This window comes from Drosophila grimshawi, unplaced genomic scaffold (assembly GCF_018153295.1).
Source record: "Drosophila grimshawi isolate 15287-2541.00 unplaced genomic scaffold, ASM1815329v1 contig_1006, whole genome shotgun sequence".
In the NCBI taxonomy this organism is placed as follows: Eukaryota; Metazoa; Arthropoda; class Insecta; order Diptera; family Drosophilidae; genus Drosophila; species Drosophila grimshawi.
This window is the reverse complement of record NW_025062489.1, coordinates 197,845-221,802: the sequence shown is the minus strand read 5'-3', so window position 1 is coordinate 221,802 and position 23,958 is coordinate 197,845. Positions and strand designations below refer to the sequence as shown.

General features: G+C 41.2%; 1 protein-coding gene across 3 annotated transcripts in view; it reads left to right on the top strand.

Moving 5' to 3' along the window:
* LOC6565001 (death-associated protein kinase related) overlaps positions 1-23,539 on the top strand; it is a 64,410-nt gene extending 40,871 nt beyond the window's left edge. For all 3 annotated transcript variants that reach the window (XM_001990881.2, XM_032738096.1, XM_032738097.2), the window contains 4 exons: positions 19,802-20,014; positions 20,507-20,682; positions 20,747-21,065; positions 21,151-23,539. In XM_001990881.2, coding sequence (XP_001990917.1) covers positions 19,802-20,014; positions 20,507-20,682; positions 20,747-21,065; positions 21,151-22,363 — 1,921 coding nt within the window. In that variant the 3' untranslated portion in view covers positions 22,364-23,539. The remainder of the gene's footprint in view (positions 1-19,801; positions 20,015-20,506; positions 20,683-20,746; positions 21,066-21,150) is intronic.
* The last annotated feature ends 419 nt before the right edge of the window (positions 23,540-23,958 follow it).

Genomic DNA, 23,958 nt, shown 5'->3' with positions numbered 1-23,958 from the left:
TGTGGATCTGCCCTTCCTGTAGGCATGTTGGGACTCCGACATAAGCCTGGGGTCAATGGATGCTGTGAGATGGAGACTTATAAGTCGTTCCAGGATCTTTAGCATGAAAGATGACAGACTGATGGGTCTGAAATCCTTGGCGCTGGTGTGCGATGGCTTCCCAGCTTTGGGTATGAAGGTTATTTTTGACTGGAGCCATGTCGGTGGGATGCGGCCAGTCTTCAGAATCCTCCCGAAGATCTCGTGTAGCCAGTTTATGGCTGTATTTCCCGCCTTTTGTAGTTGTACTGGGCTTATCTGGTCTGGGCCCGGAGATTTGAACGGCTTGAAGCTGTTCACTGCCCACTTGATGTTATCTTTGTGTATAAGAGACTTCAAAGATGTGCTCTCTATACCTTTGGTTTCTGCGCACCTCGGGGTCTGCTCGGAGCAGCCAGGGAAGTGTGTTTTAAGGAGGATTTCCAGTGACTCTTCACTGGAGACCGACCAAGAGTTGTCATCCTTTTTCAGATAACCTAGTGTGGGTGTGGTTTTTGATAAAACTTTTCTAAGCCTTGCGGCTTCAGTAGTTGAATCAATATCCGTGCAGAAATCTCTCCAAGATTTCCTTCTTTCTCGTCTGGTGGCTTTTTTATATTCAGCCAGACTTGATTTGTATTTTGACCATTGCAGGTCGTTATTTTGCGCTTTCGCTGCATTGAAGAGAGACCTGCAACTTTGTCTAAGGACATTTAGTTGAGGTGTCCACCATGGTGGTTTTTTCTTGTGTACTGGCTTACTGATAGGGCAAGCTGCCTTAAAAGCCTTATTACACGCTGAGGTGAAAGTCTCTGTCAGATTGCAGAGATGAGCTAAGTTGTCCGGGCCTTTCGGTGGGTGTTCCGAAAGGGTTCGGTCAAGTTTGGCTTTGAAAATTTCCCAGTTCGCCTTCTTTTGATTTATGAAGTGAACTGGTTCTGGATGGCTCGCGAGGAGCTCAAATTCGATGTATCTGTGATCAGAGAAGGAGTGATCATCAGACACTCTCCAACCTATTAGCTGGTCGCTCATAGATTGTGAGATGAGGGTCAGATCAATGACCTCTCTTCTATTTTTAATAATGAAAGTGGGTTCATTACCCGTATTACATACTAAAAGGTTAGTATTGAGAATGAAGGATAAGAGTGACTCACCCCTCGGATTTGTGTCCGTACTCCCCCACTGGGTGTGGTGAGCATTGGCGTCACAGCCTATGATTAGGCCAATTCTGTGCTTCTCGCACTCCTGGACGAGGGACCTTGTAGTCTCATCTGGTGGTGGGCCGGCGCTGTCGTAGGCCATATAGACAGACAGTAGCCTTACCGAAGCTGACTGGAGCTCCAGGCTTACCGCTGTGTTGTCCTCATTGCTAAAATTATGGAGCAGAAAAATATTTAGATGTTTTTTCGCGAGGATGCAGGTACGTTTTTTACCTTCATTTCCAGCTACTAACAGCTTGTAATTTTTGTTTCCTAGTCCGCAAACCTTTCCTCCAATCACCCAAGGTTCTTGGACTAGTACTATGTCGTCTCCGCCTCCAGCCAGGCGGAGCATCAGAGCAGCGGATGCTGCTTTACTGTGGTGAAGGTTTTCGGAGATTCCGCCCTCACCACCGTGTTGTTGCTGTCGTCTTCGTCCGACAGCGTAAAGTCATCCTCGTTCAACTCGTGACACAAGGCCTCAAGGCCCCGAGTCAGAGTCGACGTGTCCGACGTATAGCCTGGCTCCAGCTCCTCATCGGTTTCTCCGATCTCCGCAGGAGGACCCTGTTGGGCCGTCTTGTTACAGACAACAGAGTCTCCTCCGGCCGGCGCATCCGATATATATACCTTGACGGTAATGGAGCCGAAGCCGAAGTTTAGCTCGCCCTTGGCGGCTTCAATTGGGGCCAGCGATTCCTTGTTTAGAATCAGCACAGCCTGATTTGTTGGCCCTTCGGTGGCCTCAATCTTCACCACCCTCCAGTCATGGGTGGGAAGAGAGGGGTTGCATAGTTGCAAAAGATTAAGCACCTGGTCCGGTTCCTTTAAGGAGGCCGGGATCCAGATGCGTGCACGAGGTCTACTCGGGACTTCGCTCCAGTCGACAGCGACCAGCTTCGCCCCGGGGTAGACCTCACCAAGCTCTGCTACGGCAGCTTTGTAAAGCTCTACTGAGCGAGCGTCTTGGCAGGCGATAACCTTCGTGTTACCCTGGTACCACCCAGCATCCCTGCATACCGGTGGTGACCCAGGCGCCTAGCTTAGTAGCTTCAGGCATTGGACAGCGGGGGCCCCTTCCACCCACTTCCACTGATTTCTTGGGATTCTTCCGTCCTTGTTTCCCTTGTCAAGGATCCCTATAAGGATTCTCTCCTTGGCAATGTCAGCAAAGGACCTTCCCTGCTGCACCTTGGCCCGTTTTGCAACGGGTCCGTGTGCTTCCTGCGAGCGCTGCCTTTTTGCCTGGCTTTGCTCTTTATGGGGTGGAGCCTCACAGAAGTTTGGCAACACCTTCCTAGCCCACACCACTTTGTTTTGCCATTCGGCTGGTGGATTTGGCTGTATGTTCGCGTTTTGCCGCTTCAGAATGCTTGCGGCATTTCTGCGGTCGGCATAGCTGAACCTTTTATCACAAGTTACTTTTTAAGAAATAATTCTCAGAGATTATAAGATTTAAAAATGCCAAAGTTGTATTTTGAACCTCTAACATAACGTATCAAATGTATCATGGTTCAATACCAAACAAACAGAATCTTCTGCTTGGTGATCGGACCTAAAAGAAAACATTTCCACTTACAACCACAGATCTGTTACTCAGTAGGTTGCTATGCTGAATGGTTGGTTGGCGTATTGCTGACGATTAGCTTTCAAGGCAGAATGCAGCCCAATGCATTGTCTGCGGGAGTGTGGTGGGGTGGTTGAGTTGAACAAACGGTTTGCGGTAATTATTATGTCAGTGATTGGAAGCGAGTGTCTCGAAACGCCGACGACGCCAGCGGCATTTGCAATTAGCTTCGATTTGCATACCGAACATATGGACCCGCTGCCATGAGCAGCAAAAGTGAATCTAATATATTTACATACATATGAACAGCCAAAAAGAAATGTGGAAAAATTTGTAGTAGAAACACAAACTCCAGTAATCAAATAAAAAATGGCAATATTTTTTTTTATTTTTAACAACAAATATTACTATTAAAACTAATCATAATAAATAAATCAGGACAAATGAAAAACATAACTATTTGGTGTTCTAATTTCCTCGCAATTCAGTCAACCATTTAGCAAGTCCTCAAAGAAACTGATTAATTAAGATTCACATTTTATGCCTTCCCTTGCATACATTAAAATAGAGTTCTCCTTCCCAGCCACACTGGCATAACAGTAGAAATGAATAATAACTGGAACTTCTTCTAGATTTAATTTAACCTTTTAATCTTTATCGCTTACCGCTTATTTGCTGTCATTCATTCAATGATTTCATAATCCTACCATTCAATCAAAAGCCTCTGCGCAAGCAAAGAGACAAGAAGAATTAGTGAAGGAGAGGTAGAGAGCTAGAGTGGGGAAAGCAACGCGCAGAAAACGCGTTGGCGTCGCTGTTGTCGCTGGCGCCATTTGGGCAGCGCAGCTACAGCTGCAACTCACACGTGCACACACGCAAGCATATGCACAGCACTCAACACACAACTATAATTTGTTAACTAAATTGCCGCATGCACAATTTATTTACGATGCAAAATAATTAATCTGACGTCTTACAGAGCCGTGGTGTCCATGTGTGTTGGGTGGTGGTTGATGGGGTTGGAGGGGGCTTGGAAAGGCATTCGGCAAGCGGCACCTGAAGGACAAGTGAACCATTTGCCTTGCTGCTGTTGACGTTGTAATTGTTTTCAGTCTGTTATTGAATTTCAGCTAGCAGCAGATATCAGATACAAATACCGCGCAGCTTGAGATATATATCGAGTATCTGTGAAATATGCGCAAATTTGTGCAGAGATTTGCAATTGCTATTGCTGTTGTTGTTACTTGCAGCGCAAGTCTCTATGCCACCACTTCAATTAGAATGGCAACGAAACGTGAACCGAATAATCACACAGCAGGCTGAAAGACCTTTCCAACTTTGATCCAAATTATTCGAAATTCAACAACATAGAATGGAATGCTTAAGAACAGTGCATCTATTCTAGTACATAATTCATGTGTATGCCATCAAAAAAGATTCACATGATTAATTGTTAATAATTGTACAAAAGAAAAAACATATTTTTAAATATGACGATTTCTTAAAGCCAGTTTTCACTTTCAAAAATGCGCAAAAATGTTATGTTAGTCAGTGGTTGTGTTTACAGACAGTGTATATCTAAATGAAAATTTATCAATTATCAGAGCTTTAGAAATATTCAGAACGATAACAGTGTGTCGTGAGTTAGGAATACTAAGCGATATTATCAAAACTGAAGAGAATATTCGAATACATATTTTTTGTTTGTTAAGACAATGGACAATCATTGAAGTTGTGAACAATGTGCATGCATACATTTTGCATGTATGTGTGTATGTGGGTATATATGTATTTATGTATGCATGCACAAATGTATTAAATTTCAGAGCTTAAGCAAATAAAGCACCCTACCTATTTATCATTCACACACACATTGACACGCACGCACTTCAAGGCCGCTTGACGCTTGAAGCAAGCAGCCGCTGAAAATAATGAATGAAAGCAAAGACAAATAACAAAGAAAATCAAGTCGAAGAAGAAAACTATAACAATTTTCCCTCATAAATTATGCAACATTTCCTTCTTTCAACGAGAGCTGTTGATGATGTTGTTGCATAGCCAGTTGCTGGCTGAAGATACTTTTTGTATTCGAGGCTTTTAAAGGGGCCCTGCAACGGTGGCAAACTCTGGGCTAGCCACAAGCGGATAGATGCCACCACCACCAACAACAACATAAAGCAAGCAACCTGATGATGATAATAATGAATAGAAAAAAATGCGGACACTGCTGCGAAAGTTGCGCGTTGACGTAAAATCGCAACGCGTCGCACAGCCGCAAAACACAATTGCAGGCAAGCAAGAGAGCACAGCGACTAAAGCAAAAGTGTTGCCAATTGTTGTTGCTTATGCTACTTCTGCTACTGCTGCTGTTGGCCAATTCCATTTTGGGCCACAACATTCCATTGTCTATTTTGTATTGCGTTTTGTCTTCCCTTACGAAGCAACCAACCAACCAACCAGCCAGCCAACCAACCAGTCAGCCAGTTTAGCTCCCTTGCAAAATACACTTTCGCCACAGTCAACAATTGCTGCTACCAAAAGTCTAGGCGCGAAAAATATCTAATTAGGGCTACAAAGGGGTAGCGCCCATCCCACCAATAACACCCAACAGCAATAACAAAAAACAGGCAACCAAATTTGTTAAATAATAAACGAATATGGGAATTTTAATACGTGATGAAATCCAACAATCACATTAAAAGTGTGCCTTACAAGCTGTTGTTTCTGGGCTCAGTGGCGATAAAATAAACAAACAGAATGTTGTATCAGTTTTGTGGAGGACAGGAAAAGTGATGGGGGGCGTGAAGAATCGAGGCGGAGTCGGATGTTCAGGAATAAACGCAAAAACTCTAATTGAAAAAATGGCAATGACAATCGAAGAAACGTGGCAAAAAAAATTAAATACACAAAAGAACAAGGAAGAACGTTGCAATCGGGCGTAACGGACAGCGAAATACTTTGATACCATAAGTAATACCAGCTGATAACAGGTAGCAAAGAACAGAGTGTGTGTCGCCAAGAATTACCGTCCAAGTTTACCTTTCAAATTGCTGCAGATATAGGCTATTGTGAATTTTTGGGACGGGAGTGGGTGTCCGAAAAAAAAAATTGTTGGAAGAATTTCCTAGTAACCTTTCAAGTTTGGTAACTGTAGCGTGAGATATACGCTTTTGAGAATTTTGGAGGCGGGACTGGGCGTGAGCAAAATAATTTTTGAGGGCGTTCTTAATAATTATACCTTTTAAAATTTGGTGACTCTAGCTTACAAATTGTGGAAGATATGCGCATTTAAGATTTCTGGGGCCGAAGTTCCTGGGGGTGACGGGTGTAAGCGTGATCTGATCGATCTTTGATGGAGGTTACCAGCAAGTTACCTTCCAAGTTTGGTCAGTCTATGTTCAAAATTGTGGGAGATATGCGGATTAATCGATTTACAATTTCCGAAATATCGACTTTGGTGATTATGGGCGCAGGCGTAGGCGTGGCCATTTGTTATCATTTCTTAGATATGGCTACCAGTAATATACCTGCCAAATTGTAGATGATATAGCCACTTAAAATTTTAAGGGGCGGGCTGTGGGGTCTTATGTGGACATATGTGGCTTTATCGACTTGCTGTTATCGATTTTATCGATTTCCCAGCCTTCTAGGGGACGTAGTACACCTATTTTTACATTTTGATGCGGGTAAAGACCAATATATGCTCAAAATTTTAGTCAGCTTACGTTTTTTCAGACGGACAGACAGCCTGACGGACATTGCACAAAGCCAATATGCTAGACCTTCGGTATCAAAGTATAAAAAAGAGCTACGGAAATGAAATGAGAAGAAAGGCGAGCCAAGAATAAATAAACATTCATTTGTGTTGCTTGAAAACTAATTTTTACTATAAATTGTGTATGTGTACAAGTGTGTGTGAGTGTAGTGCGTCGCTTAAATTGTGCATATGAATGAAAAGATCGTGCGCATGAATGGGCATAGAGCATGGAATACGAGAAGTTCGTGATAGAGAAGAAGAGAAAGGGAAGTAACTGGAACTATGTGGCACATGAGGTACATGAGGAGTCGGGAGGTGGAAGGCAACAAACTGCTGTTAATTTGTTGCTGGGTGTGTGTGTGAGTGTGGACCAATGAATGAATTAACAACACAAGCGCAGACTAACACAAAACAAATTCCAATTGCTGCAATGAAATACACACATACATACGTATTTTTGTACATATGTAACTGAAAATTATTGATCAATGATCCATTTGCTTAAATAACCTGCATAAGCAAAGTCCCTTTCGATTGATAATACACATCTAAAAAACAAACTATACATATTTATATATATACTGTTGCGGGAGTATTACGCACAAAAGGAGATGCTTTCGAATATATATATATATATATATATATATTTATATATTCTTGATCAACATCTCTAGCCGGAGCTGATGTAGCCAATTCTTTCTATCCGCATGTTTTTATGCCAACTGGTCCTTTGGTTTAAAAATTTAAGAGATTTGTTTAACCAAGAACTACTATATCGTAGGAACAAACGATCGGTTGTTTTAATTTATAGCGGCAAGGGTATACAATTTCCGGCATTCCTAAGATAAATTCTTACTTATTCCATCATTTTATATCATATATTAAACATTAATCCAAAGAAGTTGTTCAGTAAGTACAGATGTCAAATCTGGAGGTCGGAATGGTATTCTGCATTGCAAGCTTACATTTAAGAAACACACATTGTTGCCTAGTTTGATACTTAGTTGGAGGCTGATATGAAGAAAAGTATACACAAAAAAATCACCTTTAATTTCCACCTAGTTTAGTTACCGATTCAACAAAGGTGATCAGGAAACAATCATACTACTGTCAACATCAATCTAATAAAGAACTAAAACAATAGAAAATAAATTTATAAACGATCAACGCCATTTTGTTATCAAATAGGCTAGTTGCAATAAGCCAGTGTTTATCGAAACATTGTTATCGATAATTATGATTGAGAATATATCGTTAGAAGAGTTAGAAATTATAATTCGATTAGCTTTTATTATTAATAAGATCTATAAACTAAAATTCGATTAGCTTTTATTGGAGATTTTACCACGCAGCAAAAACTGTTAAAATTTAATCATAATTAACCTAACCTAACCTAATCATAATTAAAGTGGAAGAAGCGCAATAAATAAACAAATAACAATAGTGATTAACGCAATGCAATTAAGTGCACTTAATAATAATAGCAATGAGCCATTTAATTGACTTATATTTTTCGCAGAGCAAAAGAGAGTGAAAGACAGGAAGAGTCGGAGGGAGAGAAAAGGAAGTGGCAGCAGCTGCTTTCTGAATAACTGTAGTTAATGTTCAGTTGAATGGAGTTGAGAACTATTAAGAAAATGCACTTGGATAACTCGAACTCCACAAAACCTACGCTATCAGTAGTTGACCCATTTGCGGGGCTAGAGTCTGTTCTCTTCTCGTTGTTGTTATTCTTCTTCCTCAGCTTCTTGTCCAGAACGAAAATAGCAACGTGTGCTGCAGACATACATACACACACGCACACACACACAGGCACATACGCAGAGGCATACAACACCAACACATTCTTCCAGAATGCAGGGAAATGTAGAAAATCTTTACGAATGATTTTGCCTCATTTTTTGTTGTTATTACTGCTACATAAAAATGCAACAACAGCCGCAGCAACAGCAACGGCGTCACGCCTAGTGACCCACCCACTCCCTCACCGACCTCCGCCTGCCTGTAACCACTGTTTGCTTGAGCTGCATTGATTGATTTCACAGCGCTGCACTCACGGATTGGATTTGCTCCGAGCGGAGTGGAGTGGAGCGAAGCGTAACATGATACTACATGACGCACATTAATGCAAGTGAGGGTCTCATCTACTCCCCTATGTGTATGTATCTGTATGTGCTTGTGTGTGGCAGTCAAAAGCTCGAAGAGTCGCCCTTCCGCCCAGGCGTAATGAGTCCAATGCCAGGCGGCAATTGTAAGTTGCAGGTCTTTGTTGAAAGTTGCGAACGAAACTTGTACTTTTATAGTTACTTTTAATTAGCGAGCGACCAGCGGTGACTTTTTTTAACAGCAGCCCCAAACGGAAATTGAACAGCCAATCAAACAAAACTCACCTCAAACCCCAATCGCATACCCGAATTGAACTCTAGTTCGAATTTGAATTCGCATTCGAAGTCGAAATGAAGCATCTCGTCGTTTTAGTGGAAAAAAATTTACCACAGACCCAAAATAAAACTTAACTTTTACTTAGACAGCGACACCGTATGGACATTCAGAAGCCACAAAATAAGGACGACGCTAGCGAAATGTTGCAAGCAAACGTTGCAAACTTTTGGCGCAAGTCATCGTCTTGTCAATTGTTGTAAAGTAAAAACAGCTGGCTTGGCCAGCCTCACATGTTTTGCTTTAACCCATTTACCAGCTATGCACCTCTCCTTAATCATGGCTAGCTGACACCGTCATCTTCGTTATCATCTTAATGATGAACATCTGATCAGATCAGCTGCTGCTGGCCATGATTTTGGTCAATGCATTCGTTTGTGGCGTTGACCGTACTCACTTCGGCGCCTCATTGCCAGTTAAAAATTATATTAATAACGCAACCACATAAAAAGTACATAATTAACGAACAATTAATTTCATTTCATGGGGCGTGGCATTTAATATGGCAATAGTAAAAACAAAAATTCAATCCATGAGTTCTACGACCGCTCAATTGACCCCACGGCTATATGGGAAGGTTGTTGTTATTGTCCCAGTTTAAGTGGCAGCCTGAGATTCGTTTGGACGATCGGTAGCTGCAGCGATGAATTCATGTGCACAATTGGGCGATACAAACATATCGCTATAAAATTACATGTGTTAGATAAATAAATAATAGCTTGGTTGGCTAAAATTACGATAATACTTTCGAGAGTTCAATTGACATATGTAAAAATATAGCACTTCGAATCATAACACATTTCCATATCCATAATTACTAAAATTGCAATAATAAAAAGGAAACAAATCGATAACTCGCAAGCATGTTATTGACTCTTATCAATAAATGATCGATAAATGTTAAAATTGCGCAATAAAAACTGTAGTTATTAACTCAACATAATAAAAATGCATAATTACAATTAACCATTCTTATCGTTAAATGATTTCACATTATTGCCAGGCCATAGTTTCTATTAGACATTTGGCTAGCATGCAACACCAAACTGTGCAAATACTGACCATAAGTAGAAAGGCAGTTGCTGGCCGACAGTCTTACTCTTTCTTTCACTTGACCAAGCCAACCAGCCAGCCAGCCAGTTAGTCAGCCACTCATCAGTTAGTCAGTGAGTCAGTTACTCAGCCAAAGCCGGAGATAGAGATCAGAGCCAGCCAGTTGCTAGACAGGCTTCCACTTGGACTTTGAGGTTGCGTGTCTGCTGCCGTCTTTTTATTATTTTATTATTACTTTGTTATACCCTGGACCTATTAAAAATTGGAAAGAAATGGGTATTATAAACTTGTGCAAATAATTGTAACAATCTGTCTGTTAATGCATATAGTATAAAAATTCCTGATCAGCAATGGATATCTCGCGGTTCTCAGAATCTATATACGCTAGAGATATTCCATTATTCATTTCCCTAAAATCGATGGATAGCTTCTGAATTTGAAGGAAATTGACTTTACCACTATATTGATGTACGAATAAAATCCAGAACATTTAAAAACCACATGTTTTTTAAAGTAACCATATTTTTCAGCCTCAACTTCAATCATTGTACAGGGTATCTCCCTAGTCGAACTCTTGCGCCTTGAGCACTTTTTTTTATTATGTGGGCTTTTCAATATTATTATTTTTTTTCGCTTTTATTTCTCTAATATGCACACAATTTATTTGTATGTCGCATCGTGTCATTTCTTTTCTTTCATTTCGCACTGCCATTTCATTAATTTGTATGGCATTAATTGAGTTTATTATGACGACCAATACTACCAAGTACAGTACTAGGAGTAGTGTTGGCGGAGGAAGAGGGAGAGGAGCGTGCGTTCACCTGATAAATATGCTTAAAGCATTTAAAGCATGTTCATCCAGATAGAAATTATTGACTCTTGCAGTTTTGGCTTCTTGTCGGCATCAATTGATGATTTTTCTGCACAGCTCGACGATCTTAGTGACCAGCTGGTCTTCCTGGAAGGCATTGCAATATATCCCTCCCCCTACACACCCCTTTCGCTTGGCTGCTTCTCGGCTCTTGAAATTGCAGCGTATACAATTCAATCGGCGGTTGCCTTTGCCTCCACGATCTTGCGAGTATAGCTATTTAAGCAGCCACCCAGTTGGCGGCGGGCTATTCTGGCTAAAGAGAAGCGCTAATGGCTCAACTAACCAAGCAACTAACCAGCAAGCCAGTCAACCAACCAAACTGATTGTGTGCCTCAAACAGCAGTCGTCGTCGTCTAGAGACGTGAGAACCTTTTCCGCGGGGCCAATGTGCAAGCAATTAACGAGCAGCGACAACAAAGTAAGCCTTGTCGACGGTGAGGAAGGGTAAGAGAGAAGGGAGGTCTCTGACTATCGTCTCTTACATATGCCCCTATCAGTCACTCGGCGTACTCTATAAATCGCGCATTGTATTTCATTGTGCGATAAAATAAATCTTGGCCGATCGCGAGGCAATGAGCAGAGAGTTTTAAAGCCTCTTAACAACGAAAAGTTGTTTCCATGAAGTTCCCACATTTTCCACGACGGCCACAAAACAACAACAATAAACTCGTTTTCATCAAACGCTGGCGGGGCAAGCAGAAAAGTGGAATAAAAATAAGCAGAAAAAAATACTTTCAATGGCCGCCCAACGTCGTCCTCCACCATCCCGGTTGCCGCTCCCTCACACATCATCAATCGGTGCACAACTATATTCGCATTCATGTGTAAAAAACATTTAATTTCCACTTTTTCCACTTTATTTTCCTTCTTGTGCTTCCCAGGCCTCTAACCAAAAAATTAGCATAATTGCAACAATGCGAAGCAGAGCAGAGCAGCGCGGCTAACCAACTCCGTGACAACTGCAAGTACTGTACTCTTGACCTGTCCCGTAGCTAGTTACCAACTCTCCAACTCCAGCTTAAAATGAAGCTGAACTGGATATTTGTATTGGGGGTGGCACTCACATTTACATATATTACATATATTTATTATCATGTACATATATAAATATATATCTAGCTTTGCTACCAAACCGGTTTGCTACAATAAAGATTTAGAAAAATAAGTATTGTTTGTTTAATGCATTTTGATGACTTTTTTCCTTTTTTATATCGTGTGTTAAATTTTCCTCCCTCTCTGTTTAGCTGCTTCACTTAATTGATTCACATTTTGGCCAACTTAAAAAAAAAGAAAAAACTACAAAAAGTATTTGCTTAACAGCTGAAAATCCATTTGAACTCATTTAGGCCGGATTTGCTATATAGCAGCAGCCTTGAGCTGCAATTTGATGCACTCGCACATTGGAGGAGCCTTTCCCTTTGCTGTTTAAGTTGTTGTTATTGTTTTGTTAATGTTGCTGCTTATATTATTGCTGATGTTGTTGTTCATAATACTTTGACTTTGGCCTTTTGTGGTTTACATTATCCAAACAAAACGCTTGGCACCCACAAAAACGCAGTTGATTGACAGAATTGGGACGCGTAGACAAACACACACACACACGCACACTCAGACAAATATACAGAGGCAGCATTTGAAATCTGCATGCGTGAAACTTAACGAAGCGGTAAAGTTCAAAGCGTTGAATTACATGACAAAAGCTGAGCAGAGTTTTTGGGGTGTGCAAGGGAGGACGGTAGAAGGTTGAGAGAGGGGTTTGGGTAATAGCTAGGCTAGAAAAAAACCACACACGAAGCGGCGACGGCCTTGAACGACCCTTTCAAGTTGGCAGCCGAATCGCGCACGAACCGATAACGTTTACATCATTGGCTCAAAAACGAGTAAGCACTGTTGCTTCTTGGAACTCAGGCACCAAATGATGACCATTATAATGTACTGAGTTGCCACTTTGTCTGTGTGTCAGATTAAAGAGTTAGCACCAATGGCACAGCCAAGAACTGTGACTGTTGTGGGAAGGCTTCTTATCCAACGTACCCTCCTCGCCAATGTTTGGTATCCCAAAATTATTTGTGTGTTCTGTCCGCGCGCTTCGACTGCGTTACCTACGTCTATGACTCAGCGCAAAGTACTGATCACACACACACACACATACACTCACTCACTCACCTGCTCATCATGTCGATGCTACTCCTCCTCGTACTTTTAATGGACTTGCATTGAAAGTCGGACCCCAAAAGTTTTGGCCAAATATAAGAAGCGAATCTCAGTCATGGTAACAGCCAGCAGCTGTCAATGGCCAATAAATTCGATTTGCGGCATTTGTCTGGAATGGTGGCATGTGCGGCAAGTTATGGACATGTGGCATGTAGTACTCATTGGCATTGTGCAAGGGGCATGGAGCATGGAAACATGGGAGCGTAGGGCATGTGTGCTCTATCTACTGCCATTGCCAGTCGCCATAAAGCTTGAGGAATGCGTCTTATCACTTGCCAGACAATCTCAGTAGCAGCAGTAGTTGCAACAACAATAACAACAATTAGCTGGCAGTTCAAGGATAACAACCGCAGCAGCAGCAGCTGTAGCTTTAAGTCGTGCCAGATGCATGCCAATTGCCTGGTAATTTTTCATAATTAAAGCCGCGTTACAAATGCACCAAAAGTAATAAGGCACCACTTGAGTTATCCGGTAGGTCGGAAGGAAGGAAAGCAGACAGACACACAAGGAGAAAGGGTTGAGGAAACTTGACTTAACTAACGAGCCTGACACAATTTCAACAAAGTGTCATCCTCTCCTTTATCTGTGTGGGAGGCGAGCGGAGTGGAATAGAGCTATAGGGATTCAACAGCAGGACAACACGCTGTGGGCATACAATGTGCTCTCAACAGTGCAACAGAAAAATATGCTCACAAGGTAGTTGCCCTAATGAAATGGTTGGCTGCATCTCCTGAATTTCCCTCATGCTGTATATACATAAATAATAGGAATGTGCGCTAAATAAATAATATAATACGTTGAGTTCATATATACGAATAGAATGGGGATGATCAGAGATTTCTTCTTAACGTCATTAAAAAATCAAATACCAATTATTTGTCTTATTCACATTTTACTTGTTTTGATAACGCGTGAAATACATTTATTCTCTACAGATAAGTTATTTATTTGTTTTTGAAACTAATGCTATGAGGATACTGCTTTTAGTCACTGTATAGCTAGCTTCCTGGGTACGCATAATGGAAATGATGTCAAGTGTTGAAAACCCAAAGGCGCAAAGAATTTATGCAGCGTCATCATCTGAAGGAGACAAGTGGTTAACAATGCCGTAGAATGTCGCTGTGCTATTCACAGTGCACAGTGGATTGAGTTTGGATGTCGTTGACACATGTGGTTCGTTGGTAGCGTCGACAACCCCTTAAAGTGCCTTGATATCTTGACATGCTCTTTTTATTGAAAAAGAGACAACCAAAAGCTCTTGTTACTATTGCCTTATTTGGGATTTTGCATTTAGCATTTGCAAGTAAACCTCATTTGATTCAAAGCAAACACAGCTAAAATCCTTGGCACAAGCAGCGCATATGTAATTATTTTGACATGTTTGCCTTTAAGCGAGCAGAGCACAGCGTTAAAGCAGACAAAACACAAAATTATTAAATTAATTAAATACATTAAGCGAATGCTGCTGCTGCTGCGTTAAGCGCTGACCAAATTTGTTCACAAATTAAAAACAAAGCGAGCGCGACGCCCATGCGCTTTGAGCGCGTTTTGTGTGCGGGCTTGTCACTTTTTTTTTGTTTTGCGTTTGTTTTTTTAACTTACCAAAAAAGGTAGCAATCGTCAAAAGTTTTTTGTTTTTGCGTGTTTGCTAAGACGCATTAAACTTTGGCACATTTAACGGAAGTTAAATGATGTCAACTTGTAAAATGGGGAAAACTGTTTAATGACAATCTCGAAAAAGGCTACGAATATGGATAGTATTTAAATACAGCCACATCAGCTCTATGACGGACTTTGACTTAACATTCACAACAGCAATCACATAATAAATATATTAGAATCCATAACATAAATGTGGTCGACAATTATATATGAAGACACTATGATACTATTGTTATATGCAATACATTATAATGATAAAATATTCTTATTATAAAAGTGACAGATTCGATTCTTAAATGAAGATTTACATATAGGCAAAATAGTCGTTTGAGAAGAGATGTGAAAAGTCTAATTTCTTATTAAGTTGCTTTATTCTATTCAGATCCTATTGAAAATTCTAGAAATTAGGTCAGCTCAAATTCTTGCTGCTATATTGTTTTTTGTTGTACATAAAACTTTGTATAAGCGGAGGCATTGACTGCACTGCCACTAAGCGTAATATTGCTATTGTTAATGCCATTGCTGGTGTCAGTAGTTCTTTTGTCCCTTCTTGCAAAGCGTCGCGGTCTGGCCAATTTAATTGTCACATTGGTGAGAACAGCCATGCATCAGATGTCCATGTCTAGTTAGTCACCTTAGGGCAACAATTTGCCTGCCTGACAGCCGACAGTTGATTTTACTCGGCACTACACCCCACATGTGTACTGTACACACGGACGCCACACAACGGTCTTGGTGCAACTTGCTGACACTCTTTGGTTCAATGCGCTCGGTTGCACGAACAGCAGCAACAACAATAAGCAGCCAAGCACTTAAGCCGTACTTTGCCGTCATCCACATCCTTGTCATCGTCTGTCAAAGGCAAAAAGATTCTTCAGCTGCTTGCCGCTTGCTGTTGTTAGAGTGGTGCCTAGCTTGCAAAATGTTATTTTGTGCGCTAAAAAGGTGAGATAGATATAGGGAAGGTGCTGAGATTAGGGTATCTATGTACGTGTCTTTGTGTTTGTAAGTGTGTGTGTGCACATCCATGAGTGCACTTTGCAAATAGCAAATGCATTTTTCACCCACATGAATAACAATCGTAAGCCAAACCAATGGTCCGTCTCTCTCTCTCTCTCTCTCTCTCTCTCTCTCTCTCTCTCTCTCTCTCTCTCTCTCTCTCTCTCTCTCTCTCTCTCTCGCTGCCTCTCTTTCACTCTCTGTGTCTGTCTCACCTTCACTTCGCGTCAACCTTGTCTATCATATGTGAGATGTCATATGTGTGTGCTACCGCTTTTGGGCAACTAGAGCTGCAACTTGCTAACCTTTCGGCAACTTAATTGGCAGCAGCAACTGTTGCTAGTGCAACACCCGCCTAGCAATTTGCACCTTGTTAACAAACGCAATTTGGTATTTTTTGTTTTCTCAGTTGCCATACACATTTGCGTAGTGTTGATGTTGCGGTTGCTGTTCTGATTGTTGGGTGGGCGGCATCAGCATTGTTCAGCAATCAAATCTTTGCATAATGCAATTAAATATTTATGCGGGAAATTTGCACTTGCTAAACATGAAAATAGTGTTGAGATTGTTTGTGGCTAAGGAAAAAACCCAATACTGACCCGCACAACAATGCGTAAGCGAGCCAAATCCGATTTGGTCTCAATTAGTGGTTCAAAGAACACTACGGAATTAAAAATAAAATGGCCTTAAAACATCCACAGACTGACTAAACGCACAGACATCAAAGCTGATGGCGCTCGGTGAGGGGCCACAGCAGGTGGAGGCAGGAGAAGAGTGTTTATTCAATTGAGAAAGTAAACAAAAGTCGGTTATTAAAATGGAAATGAAAATGAAGATGCAACCAGTGCAACACTTGAAAATTGAGCAAAAAAGACGAAACGAGTGAATATCGAATCGAGATGAGATATACAAGAGATATAGATATAGTTTGTTTATTTCTGTTAGCCGTAACAAAATACCAAACGTAACTTATCAAATACGTTTACTTATTGTCCTTTTTTTAATTTAACAACTTACGCATTAAGCGTTTATTCAATATATTAACGCTAGTAATTATCATGCCTCTGGATCCTTCAGTCTGAATTTATAAGTTTTTGTAATTCATTAATTAAATTAACATTAATTTATAATTGATTGATTATCGCATATCATATCTCTCTACCTCTGTCTCTTTTAATCTCCTTCTCTTTTTCTATCTCTCTTAATATCTCTCTTTATCGCATTGTCGCCTGAAACCGTACAATTTAATTTCCATTACTTCGGGTCTGTCGTTCAAATTCTTTGATCTGCTTTAAAAAACCACAAGAAGAAGTCGTTGCTATTTAAAAAAAATCTGTCAAATAACTGCTTGCCCCCCTCAACCCCCTCCCTTTCCCTCTGCTGAATGTAGCAATGATTCGACTGGACATACAAACAAACAACGAAAATTGAGCAATAACTTTGCTGCTCCATTCGATGCCTAGCGGCAAATGCGAATGTAAATACTGAAGTATCTTGCGCAAATCTTTTCATTTCCCAATACCCCCAACCCCCTGCGCTGAGGCTCTGTTAGAGTCCCTTACCCCATACACCTCCACATATTAATTTCCCCAAAACGACACAGACACGTGCAAGAGCTGCGCGTTTCGTGCGCATTTTTAAACGCCACCTTATTTGGTTGATTCAGTTTGGCGAATTGACATTTGTGCGTCACTAAGATTGAACCAAACAATGCCTTGTATGTATGTACAATAAGACATATAGATGGCTGATGGTTTGCGAATCTGAATCTCGTTTGGATCTATCGCAGTCGCTGCCAAAGCTGACCATTTTAAAATCCACTCGATAGTGAAATTCACACTCGACCAAAGCGACACGAGCACAGTGGAAACAGTTATATATATATATGAATGAAATGCGTTAAATCTTTAAACATATTCTGATAAAGTATATAGGACAGGATATATATATATATATATATATATATATACATATATATATATATATAATAATTTTTTTTTCAATCTGCTATTTGAGGAAAAACATTTGAAACACATATATATAAATTTATACATGCAATTTTTAGAAGCTTTATTAAGTATGAATTTTTTCGTTAGTATTTTTGTTTTTTTTTTTTTGAATCCCCACAGTGCAAAGATTGTCTCGCTGTATCGATTTAATGAACCATTAAAAAAGGGCAGCACGCGTAGGAGTGGCCGGCGAAAGAGCACAACAACAGCAACGAACGGTGACCAACCATGAACTCAGACACACACACTGAGAGATCTATGCATTTAGAGTAAGCCCGTTAGCCAGAAAGCTCGCCCTGTGACAAGGCTTTTGGGCTGACCTTTAAAAGTTCACTAACCAGCTACTGCTGCTCAGAATTGATGCACGCCCACACCCTCACCATCGCATCCTCTGGCTACATATCCAGTTAACTGCCTTAGCTGCGTCATCAACAGAAACAAAAGTCGTGCCAACTGCCTTACGCAGCAGCGAGTAATAACAATAAACGTTGTGGACCGATCAGCAACAGCAACAACAAAACAAACGAAGAACAACACTGAAGACCTTGCCTTAGTTGCAATACTCCAAAAAATGTTATAATTAAATTAAAAACCAGCAACATCAGCAACAGAACTGTGAGTGCACCTGCAACCTGTACGAAATGCTGACAGGGCTTGGCAACATGCTGCCAAGGTCAGACGCAAATGTTGCTGGTGCTAATTGAATAGTTCTGAACAAATGCCGAATGATGTAGCCTGCAATCTGCTAGATAGCCTGTTTTGTATGGTATGTATGGTCTGCGTCTTCATTGCGGGACAAGTACGAAATATTTAAGTTTAATGGCCATAAGCCAGACAGCCGCAAGTTTTCCTCAAGCGACGCGACACATTTGACAATTTGTAAATGTTGCTGCAAAAGCTACTGCTTGCACACTGCAAATTTTAACTAACTGCAAGGCGTCGCATCGGCCGTTGGATGTCATCAATGGGGGTGGCGGAGAGGCACGCAACAATTAGAAACCAGTCCGTATGAAGGCGACGACAGCCTGACTCTTGCATATATCGTTCATTATGGCATACCATAAAAATAGCTAGACATAGCACACATTCGCTTTGCTTTTGTATAGCGTTTGAAATTCTGTTTATGAAAACCAATATGACTTTGATTTATTTGCAAGTGATTTTCTATATTGAAAATATGATCCTCCTGAGACTAGTTTCTGCTGCTAAATTTGGGTTTCAATAGAATTACAGCTGAAAGTAATTGATAATTGGAAAAATACAAGAACAATACAAGAACCTACTGTCTCGCGCTGAAAGAACTCTAATAGTATTTTATCAAATAATAATAATAATTTGCAATTTTCGAAAAGTATAATTTGTTTATTTATCTGTACATTTTTTGGATGACAGGGTATGCAAATGTTGTTGTGTTTGAGCACTAGGCTCCTTTTCGTTACTTAATCTAGTTAGAAGAGATGTCGTCTGGATGCTAGCGTAATGCGTCTTCAGCTTGTGGCGCTGCCTGTCGCAGCTCCTGAGGTGCAGCTGGTGTCTACATCTGGCCAACTACTTACTAACTTATTTGGTATGCTAGATTTGTCGCTTTTGTTGTGCTTGCCAATGTTGTTGTTGCTGTTGTTTGTGGTTGCCGGAAGCGCAATTGCTTCGTTATGGCACGTACTTTGTCAAAGGCGTTTCGACGAAGCGACTTTGACGTCCGAAACAGTCCCGCTTCGCCCTACGATGCCCCGTCTTTAAAACCCGTCCCGTTGCATCGCCAGACGCGAGAGTCTTATTATGTCTTACCATTCCATTCTTCGATACGTCGTTGAGTCACGTTGGATGTGTCTCGTAGCTGTTGATGTCGCTGGCCGACAATTGGGCAATCTTTATGAATGAAACTAAAGACGCATGTGGGCCGCCCAGTTGCCAATTTTGCCAATTGCAGCTGGTCCAGTTTGCCAGCCAAAATTAATCCGTTGTCATTTTACATGTGATTGATTTTTTTCTCATTCTTTTCTATTGCAGAGGCAAATTTGCGGCTGTTCGCCGGGCAATACACAAGAATACCGGTTTGCATTTCGCTGCCAAATTCCTGAAGCGACGCCGACGCGCACAAAGCAGCGACAAGGAGATCAAACACGAGATTGCCGTCCTAATGCTATGCGAGGGCGAGGACAACATTGTCAATCTTAATGCTGTGCACGAGTCACGCTCCGATACGGCGCTGCTGCTGGAGCTGTAAGTATAGATTGTATATCTTCTATCATAAGTATGATAAGTGGGTTACATCATAATCATACATTATATTACATCAGATGATCTAGAATCTAGGTAGTCCAGAGTTTGGCAATGGATTCTATAAAATTTAGTAGTCGGGGTTCCTCATCTATTCGTCTCCAAATTTCTCAAAAACTGATTGACAATAATACGCAGCTTAACCCCTATAAGCAAGGTGAATACATTTTAAACAGTGGTTTCTTCTTCTTTCTATCTGATCGGTCTTAAACGTATTTTTAAAGATTAACTATTCAAAAATTCATTTTCGCGGCTTAGATCACATTCCGTCCACCAACAAATTAAATGCACTGTTATGATGTTCATTACATTTTTGGAAAAACAATACTATTGAAATTGAATAAGTATATGATATCGCCTTATAGATAGTGCTTTGTCATTTTTGGAAATCAAATTGAAAGAGTCCAGCTTAATTTTCTGTTTCTTGTTTGCTAGGGCCACTGGCGGTGAGCTGCAAACGATACTGGACAACGAGGAGTGCCTCAGCGAGGCGCAGGCTCGCCATTGCATGCGGGAAGTGCTCAAGGCTCTTAAATTCTTGCACGATCGTTCTATTGCCCATTTGGATCTAAAGCCTCAAAACATTTTGCTAGCTGGCGAACGCATTGAGGGTAAGTTTGAACAGTGCATAAGCAAAATGCACAATAAATTCCATGACTCTCTTCTTTATTGCAGATGGCCTCAAGCTGTGTGACTTTGGCATCTCGCGTGTCGTTTGTGAGGGAATCAATGTGCGCGAAATGGCCGGCACTCCGGACTATGTGGCACCGGAGGTGCTGCAATATGAACCACTGTCCCTGCTTACGGACATTTGGTCGGTAGGCGTGCTGGCCTATGTGCTGCTCTCGGGTTTTTCACCCTTTGGCGGCGATACGAAACAGGAGACCTTCCTCAATATATCACAGTGCGCTCTCACCTTTCCCGACAATCTCTTTGGAGGCGTCTCTCAGGCGGCAATTGATTTCATACGTCGCGCATTGCGAATTAAGCCAAAGTAAGTTTCAAGCCGAAATAGCTCTCACTCTAACTACAACATGTCTCTTTCTCTCTCTCTCTCTCTCTCTCTGTCTGGGCTTTAGCGATCGCATGAATGCAGCCGGCTGTCTGGAGCATGTCTGGCTAAAGGATGAGTGCGCCTTGGATAGACAAATTTATTTACAGGCCCAGCATGATGCTGACTTTGTGCATGATGATGATGATGAAGACGATGATGAGGATGTGCATGTGGAGGATGGGGATGAGGAGGTGCATGAGGAAGTTCCGAATATTTCACAGCAGCAGAAACAACAACATAAAAGCACATCAACCGCATCAATAACAACAGCAACAACAACAGCTCCACCCAATAAATCCACGCACAATGGTCATCGAGCACACTCTAGCTCCAAAATACCAATTGCGACTAGCCACTGCAAGCTATGTCCGAGCACAGAGACAACAACAGCCATACATACACTGCCCCAAACGCTGAGCATGTCGCTCGCAACGACGCCGTCCCCGAAGCCCACGCAGATTGTGACGCCAACGCGACGTGCCTCTGATTCAGATAAGGAGAACACATATACGGCGACATTTGTGAAGAAGCCCGCGGCCAGCACGGCAACCATACAAATTGGCAGTAATGGTCTCGAGGATGCTACGGTTATTGCCACATTGACACTATTTCCGGATGCGCCCACCACGCCCAAAGTCATACGCAAGACTCCCGCAGCAGAGTCGAGTTCGGCCACATCGGTAAAAGCGCTCGTCAAGAAGTTCCAGCTGGAAGAGCTCGAGGCGCACAGTTCACCTAATGGATCGAACTCTAATATAGTGCACGCATCAGCCAATACGCAACAATTGCAGATGCAGCAGCAGCGCAAAGCAACAACCGGCAGCAACAGCAATAGCAGCAACATGCGTCGCAGCATCAGCGGCACTTGCAACAACAGCAGCAGCAGCGGTAGCTGCAACAGTGGACGTCGCGCCTCAGAACCGGTAACCGCTGTGCATAAGAAGCAGAACACCGCCAACATCAGCTCAAACTCCATTTCCAGCAACAGCAACAACAGCAGCAACAACAACAGCAACAGCTCTGGATCGAGCACCAATGCAGCCGCTGGCAGCAGCAACTGCAGCAGTAGCGGGAGCAGCACAGCACTTCTGCTAAATGGGCGATTGCCGGCATCGGCACATCATTTGCATCATCATCATATGCACCATCATCACCACCATCATCATCATCATGTCGTGAAGAATACGACTGCTGCTGCCACCAACAACTTGAGCTTGGACCAGGGCATCATCTGTTAGCTAAGGGCCAACCGTGTGCGCCGCAATGCCAAAAGTTTCTTTCACCGCTTCCTTTGCTGCATGTAACAGTGCCTTAACGTGTAGGCGTGGTCAGCGCCCTAGCTGGTCTACTAGGGCAACTAGTGGCTGCAACTGCAGCAGCTGCTAAGGGCTGCAATGCCAACGCCTGCACATATCGGGGAAGTTTTGTTTGATTTTGAGTTTCTTAGTTAATGTTATTAGCAACTAGTTGATATGAACACCACTGTACCACACACTCTACCACTAAACCAGCCGATTACCCCAAGTAACGTATATAAACTGTTTAAGATTATCTACATGCATACAAACACATACGCATATGTGAGTGCTTATATATATATGATGGATAGATATCGAGTATTTTGAAATAGTTGCCGTTCTAATTGGATGACGGTGAACTGTTAAATTAATGATGATTCAGGTGTGGGCGAAAGAGCTAGAAAGAATGAACGAATGAGATAGAGATAGAGACAGAGAGAAAGAGCGAGAGTCAGAGAGAGTGTGCGTGTGTGTGTATTTGTTTATAAAGAGAAAGAGCGAGTATGTATAGTTAGCAATATGATGCAAGGGCAAAGATTACAACCTATTGCTCAAGTTGCAAGTAATTTAACAAAACAAAAGAAAGGATGAAGATTTGAGACATATCAGTGCGTCGTTGTGTCTGTGTATGTGTGTGTGTAAATTTGTTTATCGAAATCAATAGGAAAAGTTGTTCGTGTCTCAACGAATTCAAATATGTCAATTCTGAACAGCAAATATAAAAAGTTTGCATAGCATAAATAAAATTAAACGAATTATACAACCTAATAATACACCTTTACAAAACAAATTTTAAAAATAGATATCAAGTCAAAGGGAATTAATCAATGCATTGTAAATTGGATCTAAATGTCTTGATTTTTTTTTCAGTAGAAATCATATTTACATAATGTTGAGCGCCATTTGGTAATTGTGTGTTACATATTTCTAGACATATGCACCTATAACATAATACATATATACACTTATTACAAAAAGAGTATGTAGTCGCAGTTGTTCATATTGGTAGTGCAAAAAAATTAAAATAAATATGCAAATTGATTGTTCAAGAGTTACGCATAAATACATACATACATATAGAGAATGTTATCAGAAATGAAAAAAAAAAAACGAAAAAATAAGGAAATTAATTAAATTGTTAATATTGTGTGTTTATTACATAAATTACATATTATATACAAAATATTTTCAGTTTTGCCCATGTCTTCTTTATTGTTTTACCATCTACATTCCTCCCCCACTCACTTCCCTCTCTCATGCTCGTTAATTTTTCCCTGCCATCCTCCCAGTCCTCCCAATCGGAATATACTTACCTTATTTTTAATTGTAAACCTTGAAGCCAATTGGTTTATGTACATAAATATTTCAGCGCTCAGACCCTAGGCAGTAACTTGGCGCGGTAAATCATTTTTTCAAATTATTTTTGCATAGAATAAGTACTTATCCATCAATTGGAGCAAATGTAGAGAATCCATTGTATTTATTAGGCAAAGTTTTTTTGTATGGTCGAGAATGATCAGTTAATTGTTACAGAG